The following is a 15,890-nucleotide window of genomic DNA, read 5'->3' as shown; positions in this document are numbered from 1 at the left end:
GTACCCATGGGCAATTAAATGGGTACTAGACTCATTTATTCAGACCAGGGGCGTACCTAGAGCGTTTGGCACCCGGGTGGATCCTACATCTGGCACCCCCCAACATTTAAATGAAAAAACACCCACAATTTTTTTCAATTTCTCAAGAATATTTATTGTATATAGCAGGCGCCTGGATTCTGCACCGTGTATATAGCACAGGCCTGGATCCTGCACCCTGTATATAGCACGCGCCTGGATTCTGCACCCCGTATATAGCACGCGCCTGGATTCTGCACCCTGTATATAGCACGCGCCTGGATTCTGCACCCTGTATATAGCACGCGCCTGGATTCTGCACCCTGTATATAGCACGCACCTGGAATCTGCACCCTGTATACAGCACATATCTGCATTCTGCACCCTGTATACAGCACACGCCTAGAATCTGCACCCTGTATACAGCACACGCTTGGATTCTGAACCCTGTATATAGCATGCGCCTGGATTCTGCACCCTGTATATAGCACGCGCCTGGATTCTGCACCCTGTATATAGCACGCGCCTGGATTCTGCACCCTGTATATAGCACGCGCCTGGATTCTGCACCCTGTATATAGCACGCACCTGGATTCTGCACCCTGTATATAGCACGCACCTGGAATCTGCAACCTGTATACAGCACACGCCTGGATTCTGCACCCTGTATACAGCACACGCCTGGATTCTGCACCCTGTATATAGCACACGCCTATATTCTGCACCCTGTATATAGCACATATCTGCATTCTGCACCCTGTATACAGCACACGCCTGGATTCTGCACCCTGTATATAGCACATATCTGCATTCTGCACCCTGTATAAAGCACATATCTGCATTCTGCACCCTGTATACAGCACATGCCTGGATTCTGCACCCTGTATACAGCACATGCCTGGATTCTGCACCCTGTATACAGCACACGCCTGGATTCTGCACCCTGTATACAGCACATGCCTGGATTCTGCACCCTGTATACAGCACATGCCTGGATTCTGCACCCTGTATATAGCACGCGCCTAGATTCTGCACCCTGTATATAGCACATATCTGCATTCTGCACCCTGTATACAGCACATGTCTGGATTCTGCACCCTGTATACAGCACACGCCTGGATTCTGCACCCTGTATACAGCACATGCCTGGATTCTGCACCCTGTATACAGCACATGCCTGGATTCTGCACCCTGTATACAGCACATGCCTGGATTCTGCACCCTGTATATAGCACGCGCCTAGATTCTGCACCCTGTATAAAGAACATATCTGCATTCTGCACCCTGTATAAAGCACATATCTGCATTCTGCACCCTGTATACAGCACACGCCTGGATTCTGCACCCTGTATACAGCACATGCCTGGATTCTGCACCCTGTATACAGCACATGCCTGGATTCTGCACCCTGTATATAGCACGCGCCTAGATTCTGCACCCTGTATAAAGCACATATCTGCATTCTGCACCCTGTATAAAGCACATATCTGCATTCTGCACCCTGTATATAGCACATATCTGCATTCTGCACCCTGTATACAGCACATGCCTGGATTCTGCACCCTGTATACAGCACATGCCTGGATTCTGCACCCTGTATACAGCACACGCCTGGATTCTGCACCCTGTATATAGCACACGCCTGGATTCTGCACCCTGTATACAGCACATGCCTGGATTCTGTACCATGTATACAGTACTCGCCTGGATTCTGCACCCTGTATATAGCACATATCTGCATTCTGCACCCTGTATATAGCACACACCTGGATTCTGCACCCTGTATATAGCACTTAACTGCATTCTGCACCCCCCCCCCCCCCATCAGGTCAGCTACACTATACACATGGCAGGGGGAGGGGGACACAGCAATCACCCTGACCCCCCCCCCAGACCATCACAGGGCAGGGGTAGACACACTCCTCCAGCCTCTTCTTACATCAACCCCCCCAATCAGGTCAGACAGCTACACAATACACATGGCAGAGGGAGGGAGTGGTGGACATAGCAATCACAGTCACTGACCCACCACCTTAGACCAGCACAGGGGTAGACACAATTCTGCAGGCTGCAGCCTCTCCTTACATCAATCCCCTCCCCCCCCCCCCCCCACTCCCCACCTCGGGCTCTCAGTCTTGGCTAGGGAGGACTCCGGATTCACTGTGTGGAAGTAGCCACCCCAGCGGAGAGAGATGACAGACACACACAGGCAGCAGCAGTGGTGGGTGGAGGCGGAGCTAGCAGGAGGGAATACAGTCACTCACTGGACAGTCTGGACCAGCCCATTGCAGCCGCGGTGCTGGGGGGTGTTCTAAAAAAAACTAAAGTGAAAATGAGCAACCAGAGACAGCAGGGATGCCCTTGTGATGATCAGACGGTGTCACCCCAACTCGGGTGCGGAATGCACCCCCATAGCAAAGTCACTCTGCCACTGACACCCCTCCCCCCAAAGTGTGGCACCCGGCGCGGACTGCACCCCCCACCCCCCTATTGGTACGCCCCTGATTCAAACTGTTCTCATATGTTGACATGAAGCATGCTGATAGAAGGAGAGAGCAAAGTGAGAGCTTATCAATCACCTGCTTTTCATTTCACTGTCCAGTCAAAGGCTTGGGGAAGGACAAGACATGTAAGTGTTAGCACAGGTCCCATGTCCATGTCCTGGCACCAGAAAGAGATAAGCCAATGTTTGGAGGAAAAGGGGCCAAGAAGACACAACTGGTTTTATAAATCCTTGCCTAATACAGGGATTGGTAGTAACATGGTGAGGGGGGAAAAGCCAGAAAATCTTGCTGGTGGGGTTTGAAGGCCTCAACTGTGTAGGTTGATTTTCTTCATTAAACATACAAGCTGAGTACACTGACCTCCATTCATTCAGAGATCTTCTACAAAAAAAAAAAAAAAAAAAACATTTGATGTGTTGTGTTCATCTGTGACTTCATTATGTTCTGTCGCTCAGATTTCTACACCAATAATGGTGAATATCAGATTTACTGTGTGTCCCTCTAATGTCTGATCTCTGTATTGTTTTAGGAATTTGGCAGAAACAGACATCAGTAAGACTTCTTGTGCTCCCTGTTCTAGTTGGAGTATTGCTAATTGTGATAATCACCCTTGCTGTTCTTCTGTCTCTAAGAGGTAAGTCCTAATTGCTATGAGCAGAATTTTTATCAATAAGAAACCATCACCAGCACCGTCTCCGGAATCGGGGAAGAGGACCTATCAAAAACAGGTCTCCATTCCCCCTTACCCTTGAAAGGTGCCAAACTCCACTTTAAGAAAGTTAAAGAGGAAGTAAACCCTGATGGGTTTTACTTCTTCTTTGTCTCCCTGTAAAGGTAAAGCATAATGGACTACTGTGCATCGCATAGTAGTCCATTATGTGTCACTTACCTGACACAGGAGCCAGTGAAGTCACCGCTGTCCCCTGTAGTCCAGAGCATCCATCTTCTTCTGGGTATCGCTGCACCGCCCACTCACAGCGCTGGAGCAGAGATGATGTCACTCCTGCGCATGCACACGGGAGCCGCCACTAACGGCATATCGCCGTTAGCGGCAACACATTCAGTGCGCCTGCGCACCTCTGTCTACAGCGTATGCACCGTAGACAGTGGTGCCTGTCTTTTAATAAATATCTCCTAAATTGTGTAGGTTTAGGAGATATTTCTTGGACCTACAGGTAAGCCTTAATCTAGGCTTACCTGTAGGTCAAAGGGGTTTGTAAGGGTTTACAGCCACTTTAAGGAAAGGCTATGTCCCATTAAAATAATTGTTCATGGAACCTGGCTGATTTTGCCGCTTTTTTTTTTAGTTTTTCCTATTGGAGGTCTTTATCTGGCCATACACTAGTAGATTTTCAAATAAATATCTGTACAAAAATTCAAACAAACATTCATAGGAAAGTTCTTCTCAGCACATTTGATGAATGTCATTTGAAAGTCTTCAAATTATGTTTGCTTTTAACATTTGATTTAGGGAAGAATGGATTTTCCAAAAAGGAAACCACATTCACTCTTTTCCTATATGCAGACCGTTCGTTTCATCAGTTCAGTCTCTTTTTTTCAAAGAAAAAACAAACAAAGTTTACATCAGTTTTTCATCCTTTTTTACATCAGTTTTTTTATATCTGCAAGTTAGAATCCCTAACCACTTGAGTCCCAGAGCCATTCTTTCATGCAAAAACTGGGTAATTGTCCGTTTACATCCGTTTTTCATCTGTTTTCAGTCCGATCCATTTTTGCAACAGAAGAAAAGTAGGACTTATATCAGTTCCAAAAAACAGATGTTGAAAACAGATGCAAATGGATGATCATCCATTTACATCCATTTTCCATTGAGATGCATTGATGTTCATTTTTTCATCCATCAACGGATGGATCAAAAAATGCACAAACGGTCCGCATGTGTGAAAGCGGCTTTAGAAATTTGTTTGTTTAAGAAAATTTTTCCATCCCGCTCTTTCAGATTTTCTTGACACAGTGGTTGAAATAAAAACATCAATTTGACCCCACTAACCATTAAGAAATCATATGAATGTGGTTTAACTCCTTTGGATCTACTTTGCCGGGAGACCGACAATAGACCTCCTCTCCTTTAACGCTCCCCATGCGCCCCCTGCATCACTGAGTCAATGAGACTTGGGTGATCACAGATTGGAGTAAGGGGCCGATCCCAGCCCCTTACCACGTGATCAGCTGTCAGCCAATGACAGCGATTCACGTGATATAAACAGATCGGTAATCATTTTTTTTAATCCTCACGCTGACAATGTGAGCAGAAAAAAAAAGCTGATCACCGGCTGCAGTGCAAGGGACATTGATCCCAACGATGAAGAGGCACAGCCGCCTCATCTGGGCTCACCAATACCGCCTTCCAGTGCCACCTGCCAGTGCCAGCAATCAGTGTCACCAATCAATGCCCACGAGTGCCACCTATCAATGTCCACCAGTGGTGCTAATCAGTACCTCATCAGTGCCACCTAGCAGTGCTGCCTATCAGTGTCACCTACCAGTGCCAATCAGTGCCCATCACTGCCACTGATCAGTGCCCATCACTGCCACCTATCAGTGCCCATCACTGCCAGCTATCAGTGCCCTTCAGTACCGCCCATCAGTGCCACCTATCAGTGCCGCCCATCAGTGCCACCTATCAGTAACCACCAATGCCACCTATCAGTGCCACCTATTAGTGCCCACCAGTGCCACCTATTAGTGGCCATCAATGCAGCCTATCGGTGCCCATCAGTGCAGCCTCATCAGCGCCCATCAATGAAGGAGAAAAATTACCTGTTTGCAAAATTTATTAACGAAATATAAAACGGTTTTGTAATTTTTTTTTATTCCGGGTTTTTAAATTTTTTTTAACAAAAAATTAAAAACCCACAGGTCATCAAATACCACCAAAAGAAAACTCTATTTGTGGGAAAAAAATTGTAAAAATTTAATTTGGGTACAGTGTTACATGGCCGCGCAATTGTCATTCAAAGAGTGACAGCGCTAAAAGATGAAAATTGGTTTGGGCAGGAGGGGGGTTTAGGTGCCCAGTAAGCAAGTGGTTAAAACAAAATTCTACTATTGTGTGTCCAGCTTTAGCTTGGTCTTCCCGTTGTGGATCTGAAAATGCATCTAAACCCAAAAACATTTTTTTTATATATATTGCAGCTTATCGGTCATTGGATGTAATGGCTGAATTAGCTTTCTTTTTTTCACCTATTTTCCCTTTTATTTTCACATTGTGATCCTGCAAATAACAAACTTTCTGTCTCTTCATGTTCACACAAATTTGAAGGGAGTTATGTTTGTAGTCCAGCTTGTGTGACAACCATGTCTGGCTTTGTTCATCCCAAAATACATGGGGGGGGGGGGGGGGGGGGTTGATGGGACTTGTAGTTTGCACAATAGAGATAAGGTTCTTTGTGCTTTTTTAACAGATTGCCGAAATGACAAGGACCCCGCATATACAGAAAGATCACCAGGTATTTTCATAGTTTCTACCACTGGAGCCCATGACAAATACACAGTGACCCTGATTTACTAAAGAATTTGAACATGCTTGTGCACTGATTTTCCCCAGAACTCGGTTATTATGGTAAATCTTTACTTTGCAAAGAATACCCACTCAGGTACAAGGAAATAAAAAAAAAGGCATTTTTGTTTGCACGTGTTTGGACGATGGAACTCTTCAGAGCTTTACCACATTCACTTAGCTCTGAGGAAAATCGGTGCAACTTCATTTGCAAAGTGCACAGTCTATTTGTCTGTAATAAATCCACCCCTATTTATAGCATTTTTTTTTTCTTTTCAGTAGTACAGTACTGTTGGAAAGAGTTAAACCCCCCAGAAATTTAATTTTTTTCTACCTGTGACCCATTCGGGAGATTTCCTTTCACTACCTGTCAACAGAGACATATGAGGAAATGAGAGGAAATCTCTCCAAAGTGAGGGGGATTACCCTGGTAGACAGTTGTTACCTGAGCAGGCGTTCCCATTGTGAGATTTTCCCTCACCTACTGCTCTGGTGACAACTCAACAATTATGCATTTCCCAAAACTTTCTATCAGAAATAATAAGGACAACAAAAAGGGTGAATCTCCCCACCCGGGACGCAGACAGCAGTAAAGACTTGGCAGATGTTCCAACCCCTCACCACTTTATTCACAACTAAAAAAAAAATGTAAATAATAACTTTAACCTTTACTAGAGGTGACACAGCCCTTCATCAGTATTGCCATTACCACCTTCTGATCGGGCCTTTCACCTCTACACACTAAACAAGCTCCATTTTGCTAACATTTCATTTTATGATGATTATTTGTTGTTTGATACCATATTTTTGTAATATCTTATATTTCCTTTATAAAGTTTTGTAATTTTCTAATAATTTTTGTCTGATACTTAATAATTAAACACATTGACTAAAATAAACTATTTCATGTATTTGTAGAAGAGACACCTGAAACAATAGTGCTAAAGGGTTCAACAGCTGCAGTCTGTATGGATGATTGGGTCTTATACGGGGGAAAATGTTACTATTTCTCAGACAAGCTTGATACATGGAACAACAGCCAGAACTTCTGCAAATCACACAATTCATCCCTGGCAATTATTCATAATGAAAAAGAAAGAGTGAGTAATCTCAGACCCATTTTCACCCATCACCTGACACTCAACATCATCCTAATACAATTCTATTACACTCTATACATAGAACACTACACCCCCCAACATGACCCTCCACTGGATATGATCATAATACAATTCTATTACACTCTATACATAGAACACTACACCTCCAACATGACCCTCCACTGGACATGATCATAATACAATTCTATTACACTCTATACATAGAACACTACACCTCCAACATGACCCTCCACTGGACATGATCATAATACAATTCTATTACACTCTATACATAGAACACTACACCCCCCAACATGACCCTCCACTGGACATGATCATAATACAATTCTATTACACTCTATACATAGAACACTACACCTCCAACATGACCCTCCACTGGACATGATCATAATACAATTCTATTACACTCTATACATAGAACACTACACCCCCCAACATGACCCTCCACTGGACATGATCATAATACAATTCTATTACACTCTATACATAGAACACTACACCCCCAACATGACCCCCCACTGGACATGATCATAATACAATTCTATTACACTCTATACATAGAACACTACACCCCCCAACATGACCCACCACTGGACATGATTATAATACAATTCTATTACACTCTATACATAGAACACTACACCCCCCAACATGACCCTCCACTGGACATGATCATCATACAATTCTATTACACTCTATACATAGAACACTACACCCCCCAACATGACCCTCCACTGGACATGATCATAATACAATTCTATTACACTCTATACATAGAACACTACACCCCCAACATGACCCCCCACTGGACATGATCATAATACAATTCTATTACACTCTATACATAGAACACTACACCCCCCAACATGACCCTCCACTGGACATGATCATAATACAATTCTATTACACTCTATACATAGAACACTACACCCCCAACATGACCCTCCACTGGACATGATCATAATACAATTCTATTACACTCTATACATAGAACACTACACCCCCAACATGACCCTCCACTGGACATGATCATAATACAATTCTATTACACTCTATACATAGAACACTACACCCCCAACATGACCCACCACTGGACATGATCATAATACAATTCTATTACACTCTATACATAGAACACTACACCCCCAACATGACCCACCACTGGACATGATCATAATACAATTCTATTACACTCTATACATAGAACACTACACCCCCAACATGACCCTCCACTGGACATGATCATAATACAATTCTATTACACTCTATACATAGAACACTACACCCCCCAACATGACCCACCACTGGACATGATCATAATACAATTCTATTACACTCTATACATAGAACACTACACCCCCAACATGACCCTCCACTGGACATGATCATCGTACAATTCTATTACACTCTATACATAGAACACTACACCCCCAACATGACCCACCACTGGACATGATCATAATACAATTCTATTACACTCTAAACATTGAACACTACACCCCCAACATGACCCACCACTGGACATGATCATAATACAATTCTATTACACTCTATACATAGAACACTACACCCCCAACATGACCCACCACTGGACATGATCATAATACAATTCTATTACACTCTATACATAGAACACTACACCCCCAACATGACCCTCCACTGGACATGATCATAATACAATTCTATTATACTCTATACATAGAACACTACACCCCCCAACATGACCCTCCACTGGACATGATCATCATACAATTCTATTACACTCTATACATAGAACACTACACCCCCCAACATGACCTTCCACTGGACATAATCATAATACAATTATATTACACTCTATACATAGAACACTACACCCCCCCAACATGACCCACCACTGGACATGATCATAATACAATTCTATTACACTCTATACATAGAACAGTACACCCCCCAACATGGCCCTCCACTAGATATCACACCCATTAGTATTCTCAGAGCTTATATACATCAGAAAAATAAAATTAGAATTAGAGTTTGAAGATGTCTGGGGATCTCCTCCAACAGGTCGGCGAACAATGCAGTTTTGGCACTTCTGCAGGTTTAAAGTTTTATGGATATCCATAATGTATAAATAACCCAAATGATTCCAGTTCAGTATTATTCTCTAAGCAGTTTTTTATATTAATATATATTTCAATTAGATGTCTTTCTGTCTGGCAGAACATTTTTAATCTCCTGAAATCGAACTACTGGATTGGACTGAGCAGAACACAAGATGACTCAGGCTGGGTCTGGACCGATGGAACGTTTCATTCAGAAGTAAAGTAAGTTCCATGCTTGAAATGTAAAGGTCAGCTCCACCTAAAACCGATTATTCAGGTTTGGTTCTATATTATTCATCCCACCTTTTATTTCATGAAGACCTTGATAGTTTGTAGTGTGTGCCAAGTCTTTGTTTAGCCTCTGCAGTGAATTACTAAGTAAGTTGTGGAGCCAGTATAAAGTCATTATTATTAGACCTACTGGTCTCAGTCTGGCACTGGTGGGGAACTCATTATCTCCTCCACTAAAGAGAGAGAGGCTTCACATGTCTTCTTCTAATAACAGGGCTACTATTAAGATTGTTCAGAGATCATACGATCAAGACTGCACATGTATTATTCAAAATATCACCTTAATTATGTACAGTAAATTAGATCTGCATTATTAAAGATGGATCTATATTTTTTGTTAGAGATCTGAACTCTGCAAAAAGACTTTCTTCACCAATGCAGATAAGGATGAACAGGTAAACATGTGAAAAAGAGAAACAAAGAATAGATCAGCCAGAAATGAGTGGAGCAAGGCACCACATCCCAAATAGTAATAACAATTAGACCATTCGCCATGCATTCACCTAGGAGCCCCTCTTCAACCTCTGCATTTTCAAAGACCTACTGAATCTGGAGCTAGTGAACCTTGATGTCTTTGGTGATGATTACTGCCTGATTTCCCTCCGTGGGACTGTCCATTTTTTTTCTTTGCTTTAATTAGTGATACATTTTTTGCCATCATAACATCTCAGCTTCCTCTGGTGGTGGATAAAGGAAATTACAGCTTCTAAGGCCGCGTACACACGGGCGGACTGTTCGCCCAACTTAGTTCGTCAAACAATCTGACAAACTGTCCGCTCAAAATTTGCATGAGCGGACTTGACCACACACGATGAGCAGACAGTCTGCTGAAAGCTTGCGCGATGACGTGTACAGCACGTACGACGGGACTAGAAAAACGACGTCCTATACACTGCAATGCAACCTTTGGCCGTGTAAATCCTTTCTGAGCATGCGCGATACTTAGTCCGTCCAACTTGCCTATACACGAGCGGACTGTCCGCTGAAACCAAGTTTGGACGGACAAAACCAAGTTTCAGCGGACTGTCTTATGGAAATTCCGAAAAACTTTGTTCGTCAGACTGTCCGCTGAAACAGTCCGCTGAAGCCCACACACGAGCGGACTGTCCGCTGAAACACTGTTCAGCGGACAAAGTTGGGCGAACAGTCCGCCGTGTGTACGCGGCCTTAGTCTTCCAAACCAGTTTTGTATATACAGTGGAACCACGGAATAGGGGCAGTTCCAATTAGTTCCAGGAGTATGCTCGTAATCCAATGTACTTGCATATTAAAGTGAGTTTTCCCATTGAAGTCAAAAGAAATGAAAATAATTTGTTCCGCATTGACTTCAATGGGATGCAATACCGCATACGGCCAGAGACAGGGGGAGCCGGACAGCCTCGGAAGCATCCGAAAAGGGCTGAGGACACCACGGCTGACCTTGGCAAACCTCAGAAAGACTCCATTCACAAGCCTTTCCGAGGTTTGCCGAGGTCAGCTGTGCATTTACGAACGCTGACGATCGGCGCTGCTCAGCTTCGGCACCCCCCACCTCAGGCCAAAAGCAGGGCTGCACACCGCTTTTGGCCTGAATCCTGCTTATTTTGCGAGACAACACTTGCAAACCGAGTTAGGATTTTTAGAAATACAGTGCTCGTTTTGCGAAACACTCGTTAACTGCGCTACTCGCAAACCGAGGTTCCAATGTATATGATTTCGATTTTCAAATGGGCACTGTGGTTCTCATATGACACGCTGGTATCCTAATATTTGGCAGTACGGTTGTTCTGGTGTGTTTGCATATTGACCTGAAATTGGTTTCATGTGCTACGCTGTACACAGACAATTACGAATCTCCTGAAGAAGCTATATACTTTAGCAAAACATGACGAGAATAACATTTCTGTGCAGTAATATATTACATGTATTAATGTTTTGGTCTGATCTATAACATTTTTTCACTTAAATTGTTATGTCATTTTTAATCTATGTACCATAAAACTTTTTTATTGTATATGTTATAGCTTATTTTGTTTTGGCACCTTAAAAGTTCCCCTCTCCCAATTTTCTATTTATGTGAAAAAGAGCCTGCAGCTCCACCTTCTGGTTTCATATGAACATACAAAATATGCATATGCTATATTTCATACTCATCTAATCTAAAAAATATATATTTTTACTTCAGCCACGGAAGATTTAACTGCCATTTTTTGCTATTCGGCACTGCGTCGCTTTAACTGACAATTGCGTGGTCGTCCCGCGCTGTATCCAAACAAAACTGACATCCTTTTTTTCCCTTTTGGTGGTATTTTATCGCCTCTGTGGTTTTATTTTTTGCTCTATAAACAAAAAAAACAGTAACAATTTAAAAGAAAACACAATATCTTTTACCTTTTGCTATAATAAATATCCCACATTTAAAAAAACAAAAACAAATTTTTTCCTCAGTTTAGGCTGATATATATTCTTCTACGTATTTTTGGTGAAAAAAATAGCAATAAGTGTATATTGATTGGTTTGCGCAAAAGTTATAGCGTCTATAAAATAGGGGATAGATTTATGGCATTTTTATTATTATTTTTTTTACTAGTAATGGCGGCGATCTGTGGTTTTTATCGGGACTGCAATATTGCGGCAGACAAATTGGACACTTTTGACACATTTTTGGGACCATTGACAATTATACAGCGATCATAGCTATAAAAATGCACTGATTACTGTATAAATGTCACTGCCAGGGAAGAAGTTAACACTAGGGGGTGATCAAGGAGTTAAGTGTGTTCCCTAGGTGTTTTTTTACTGTTTGAGGATGGGACTGTCTAGGAGGAGAGAGAGATCGGTGTTCATACTCAGTATGAACACACGATCTGTCACTACTCCCCTGAAAGAACCAGGATTTGTGTGTTTACACATACAGATCCCGGTTCTCGCTCTGTCACAATCGCGGGTGTCCGGCGGTCACCCGCGATTGTGCCATATGGTCATCGGATCCGGTCACACGATGCGGGCGCCCCTAGTGGCCAAAAGGAAAAGCGTTGTAAGGTAACACCGATTTGCCCAGCCGAGCCAACCTGCCGCAGTTAAACTGCGGCGGCTGGCCTGGAAGTGGTTAAAATTTGTATGTTTTAGTCCTTACTAACAAAAGGCATATAAAGAAAATATATGGAAAACACTATGTGATATGTGACCATTATGTAATAACAACATTTTTTACATAATGTTATGTTTTGTTCTTTTTTTCCAGATTTAAGATTGTAAGAGCAAAACTAGATCCTGGTGAAGCAGAGCACGTTTACCAGAATGATAAAGGTTTTAAAAGTGATAGCGGAATATATAAAAAGAAATGGATTTGCAGCAACAGGTTTTCAAATCATTCTCCCTAACACATATAGAGATGATTTAAAAAAAGGACTAATTACATTCTCAGGGAATCCTAACTGCTCTGCAGGATTCCAAAAACCTGGGCTGCAAAGAGTAACAGCAGGTACCTGGTCATGCTCTGGGCTGCCTCTTCTGTAACGTGTGGAAAGCAACAGCTTGTGTTCTGCAGATCTAGAGGACAAGAGACTAAGAGAATGTCAAATAAATTCTGGTCTAGAGAACAAGAGAGCAGAATATATAAGTGAGCCCCAGGTCAAGAGAGCAATATATTCTCAAGACCTAGGCTTGGGATGTAATGTTTTGTAGCTTCTCTAATACACTTCTTCATTTTATTCATGTATATATTTATTACAAGTGCTATTATTTATTTCAATATTTTTAAATATACATATATTTTTCACATATGCCCTGCTCTCATGGAGCTTACGATCTAAGGTCCCTAACTCAGAGGAGGAAAATGTTGATTAACATAATAAATACATACATGTGTAATTATATTTAAGCTGTTATATTTCCTAATTAAAAAATGACTATATATAGGTATGTATGCAGTCTAATAATAGCAGGTCACAAAACAGTATGGTTGCCTTTACTGGCAAATAGGAAGGAGAAAAGGAAGAGTCAGGGCAGAGCATGACCAGGCAACTGTTGCTGCTGTTTGTACCCAGGTTTTAGGACCCTTGGAGTGCAGTGAAGATGATCTAAGTATGCAATATGTATCTGTTCTATGCACTGTGGACCAAAAAAATTAGGACAACTTTGATTTCATAGCTTTGAATATTTTACTGTATGCAACTAACACTAATCACAGATCAAGAGGGTTATGTACATAATGTTCTGCTGATGCAGGGAATTTTATATAGGTAAAAGTATTCCTTTTGGCAAAGAATAAACTATTCAATTGATTATATACGGAATGGTAAACTATTTGTACCAATCAGACAACATATAGGGATACGTCATAATTATGATACTAGCATGATATGTTTTGTAGCTCTTGACCATATATATGAAGAAGAAGGGAGTGGGGCTGGGTCAGGGCTCCATCTCTGAATGGACACACGGAGCTGGGATTCGGCTCAGGTGCCCTGATAGGAAGCTGCTGTCTGTGGGGGGCACTCAATAGGAGGGAGAGGCCAGGATCACAGAAGAGGGACCAGAGAAGAGGAGGATTGTGGCTGCTCTGTGCAAAACCAATTACACAGAGGAGGTAAGTATAACATGTTTGTTATTTTTTTTAAAAGAGACTTTACAATCACTTTAATGGTCCAAGTGGCCCTGGTCCGGATTGCAATGATATCCATGCGGATCAGATAATTAGCTTTTGGGACCCCTTTAGAGGTGGAATTGTTATTTTTAATCTTTGTAAAAGGAATGTAGTCATAACCCTAGTCAATTACTATTCATGTATTATCAGGGTTGTCGGTTTCTGCCTTGGTCTGCATTATCTGTGTGGCTGCCATCCCCTGTGGCCACTGTGTCCACCCAAGAGACTAGTGGGCCTTCACTGATCATGTGATTTGTATACATTGTATATTCATTTGAAATTTTGTTGTTCTATAGTATGTTAAATTAGGGTTCATGCACGAATGAGTTTAGGCTCAGATACCACAACTAGTACATTTTAAAACATGAGAAAAAGCCAAAACAAAGAAATGAGAGTCAAACTGTATAGGAATAACATCATTTTTGGCCCTGGCCCAAACAGAATACTTTATATGTGGTCAGAGAAGGAAGATGGGGTGGGCACTCTGGCTTTCCGTCTGATCATACGAGCTAGAGTATATGAAGTATGGGGTTACAATACATGGGATGCAAAGGATATCAGAACAAAATAAGGAAAGCAGAATTTAGGGAGATAAAACTGACTTAATCACTTAAGCCCCGGACCATTTTGCAGCTAAAGGACCAAAACCCCTTTTTGCGATTCGGCACTGCGTCGCTTTAACTGACAATTGCGCGGTCGTGCAACGTGGCTCCCAAACAAAATTTTTCCCACAAATAGAGCTTTCTTTTGGTGGTATTTGATCACCTCTGCGGTTTTTATTTTTTGAGCTATAAACAAAAATAGAGCGACAATTTTGCCAAAAATGCATTATTTTTTTACTTTTTGCCATAATAAATATCCCCCCAAAAATATATAAAAAAAACATTTTTTTTCCTCAGTTTAGGCCGATACATATTCTTCTACATATTTTTGGTAAAAAAATCGCAATAAGCGTTTATTGTTTGGTTTGCGCAACAGTTATAGCTTATACAAAATAGGGGATAGTTTTATGGCATTTTTATTAATAATTCGTTTTTTACTAGTAATGGCGGCGATCTGCGATTTTTATTGTGACTGCGACATTATGGAGAACACGTCGGACAATTTTGACACATTTATGGGACCTTTGGCATTAATACAGTAATCAGTGCGATTAAAAATGCATTAATTACTGTAAAAATGTCACTGGCAGTGTAGGGTTTAAGTGTGACCTAATGTGTTTTTTATACTGTAGGGGGCGTGGCTTGGCGTGTGACATCTCTTATTGTCTTTCCCTATAACAGGGAACAGACGATCAGTGACAGCCACACTAGGAAGCACAGGGAGAGGTTAGTTTACTCTTACCTCTCCCCGTTCTTCAGCCCTGTGACCCGATCGTGGGACACCGGCAGCGATCGAGTCAGCGGGTCCCATGGGCCATGGTCACGGAGCTCAGGACCGGGTCGTGAGTGCGCCGCCAGCGGCGTGTGTGCGCAATCCACGGCTTGGCTCTTAAAGGGCAACGTACCTGTACGTGCCATTCTGCCGACGTATATCGGCATGAGGTGGTCCTTAAGTGGTTAAGCAGGGAAATATGAAGAGAGTTTAAAGAAAGAGAATGAGATGCATGTGTTGTATAAAAATGTTAAAAATGTAAGCGATTTTAGAGGGACAATCATGTATGTGTATTTGTGTGTGCATCAGTGGTGGCTGGTGCTGAAAATTTTTGCGGGGACGCAAACAAAC

The 15,890-nt window shown here is 42.2% G+C and overlaps 1 protein-coding gene across 1 annotated transcript in view; it reads left to right on the top strand.

The window, feature by feature from the left end:
* Positions 1-13,808, top strand: part of LOC143930939 (C-type lectin domain family 2 member H-like) — a 36,311-nt gene extending 22,503 nt beyond the window's left edge. The window contains exons 3-7 of the mRNA XM_077455630.1: positions 3,052-3,156; positions 5,948-5,992; positions 6,961-7,142; positions 9,366-9,469; positions 12,762-13,808. Of these exons, the coding sequence (XP_077311756.1) occupies positions 3,052-3,156; positions 5,948-5,992; positions 6,961-7,142; positions 9,366-9,469; positions 12,762-12,900 (575 nt within the window). The 3' untranslated portion in view covers positions 12,901-13,808. The remainder of the gene's footprint in view (positions 1-3,051; positions 3,157-5,947; positions 5,993-6,960; positions 7,143-9,365; positions 9,470-12,761) is intronic.
* Positions 13,809-15,890: the final 2,082 nt, after the last annotated feature.

This window comes from Lithobates pipiens, unplaced genomic scaffold (assembly GCF_037356315.1).
Source record: "Lithobates pipiens isolate NorthernLeopardFrog02 unplaced genomic scaffold, aLitPip1_a1.2 Scaffold_25, whole genome shotgun sequence".
NCBI lineage: Eukaryota > Metazoa > Chordata > Amphibia > Anura > Ranidae > Lithobates > Lithobates pipiens.
Note: the sequence above shows the minus strand (reverse complement) of the source record. Positions and strands in the feature narration are given on the sequence as shown.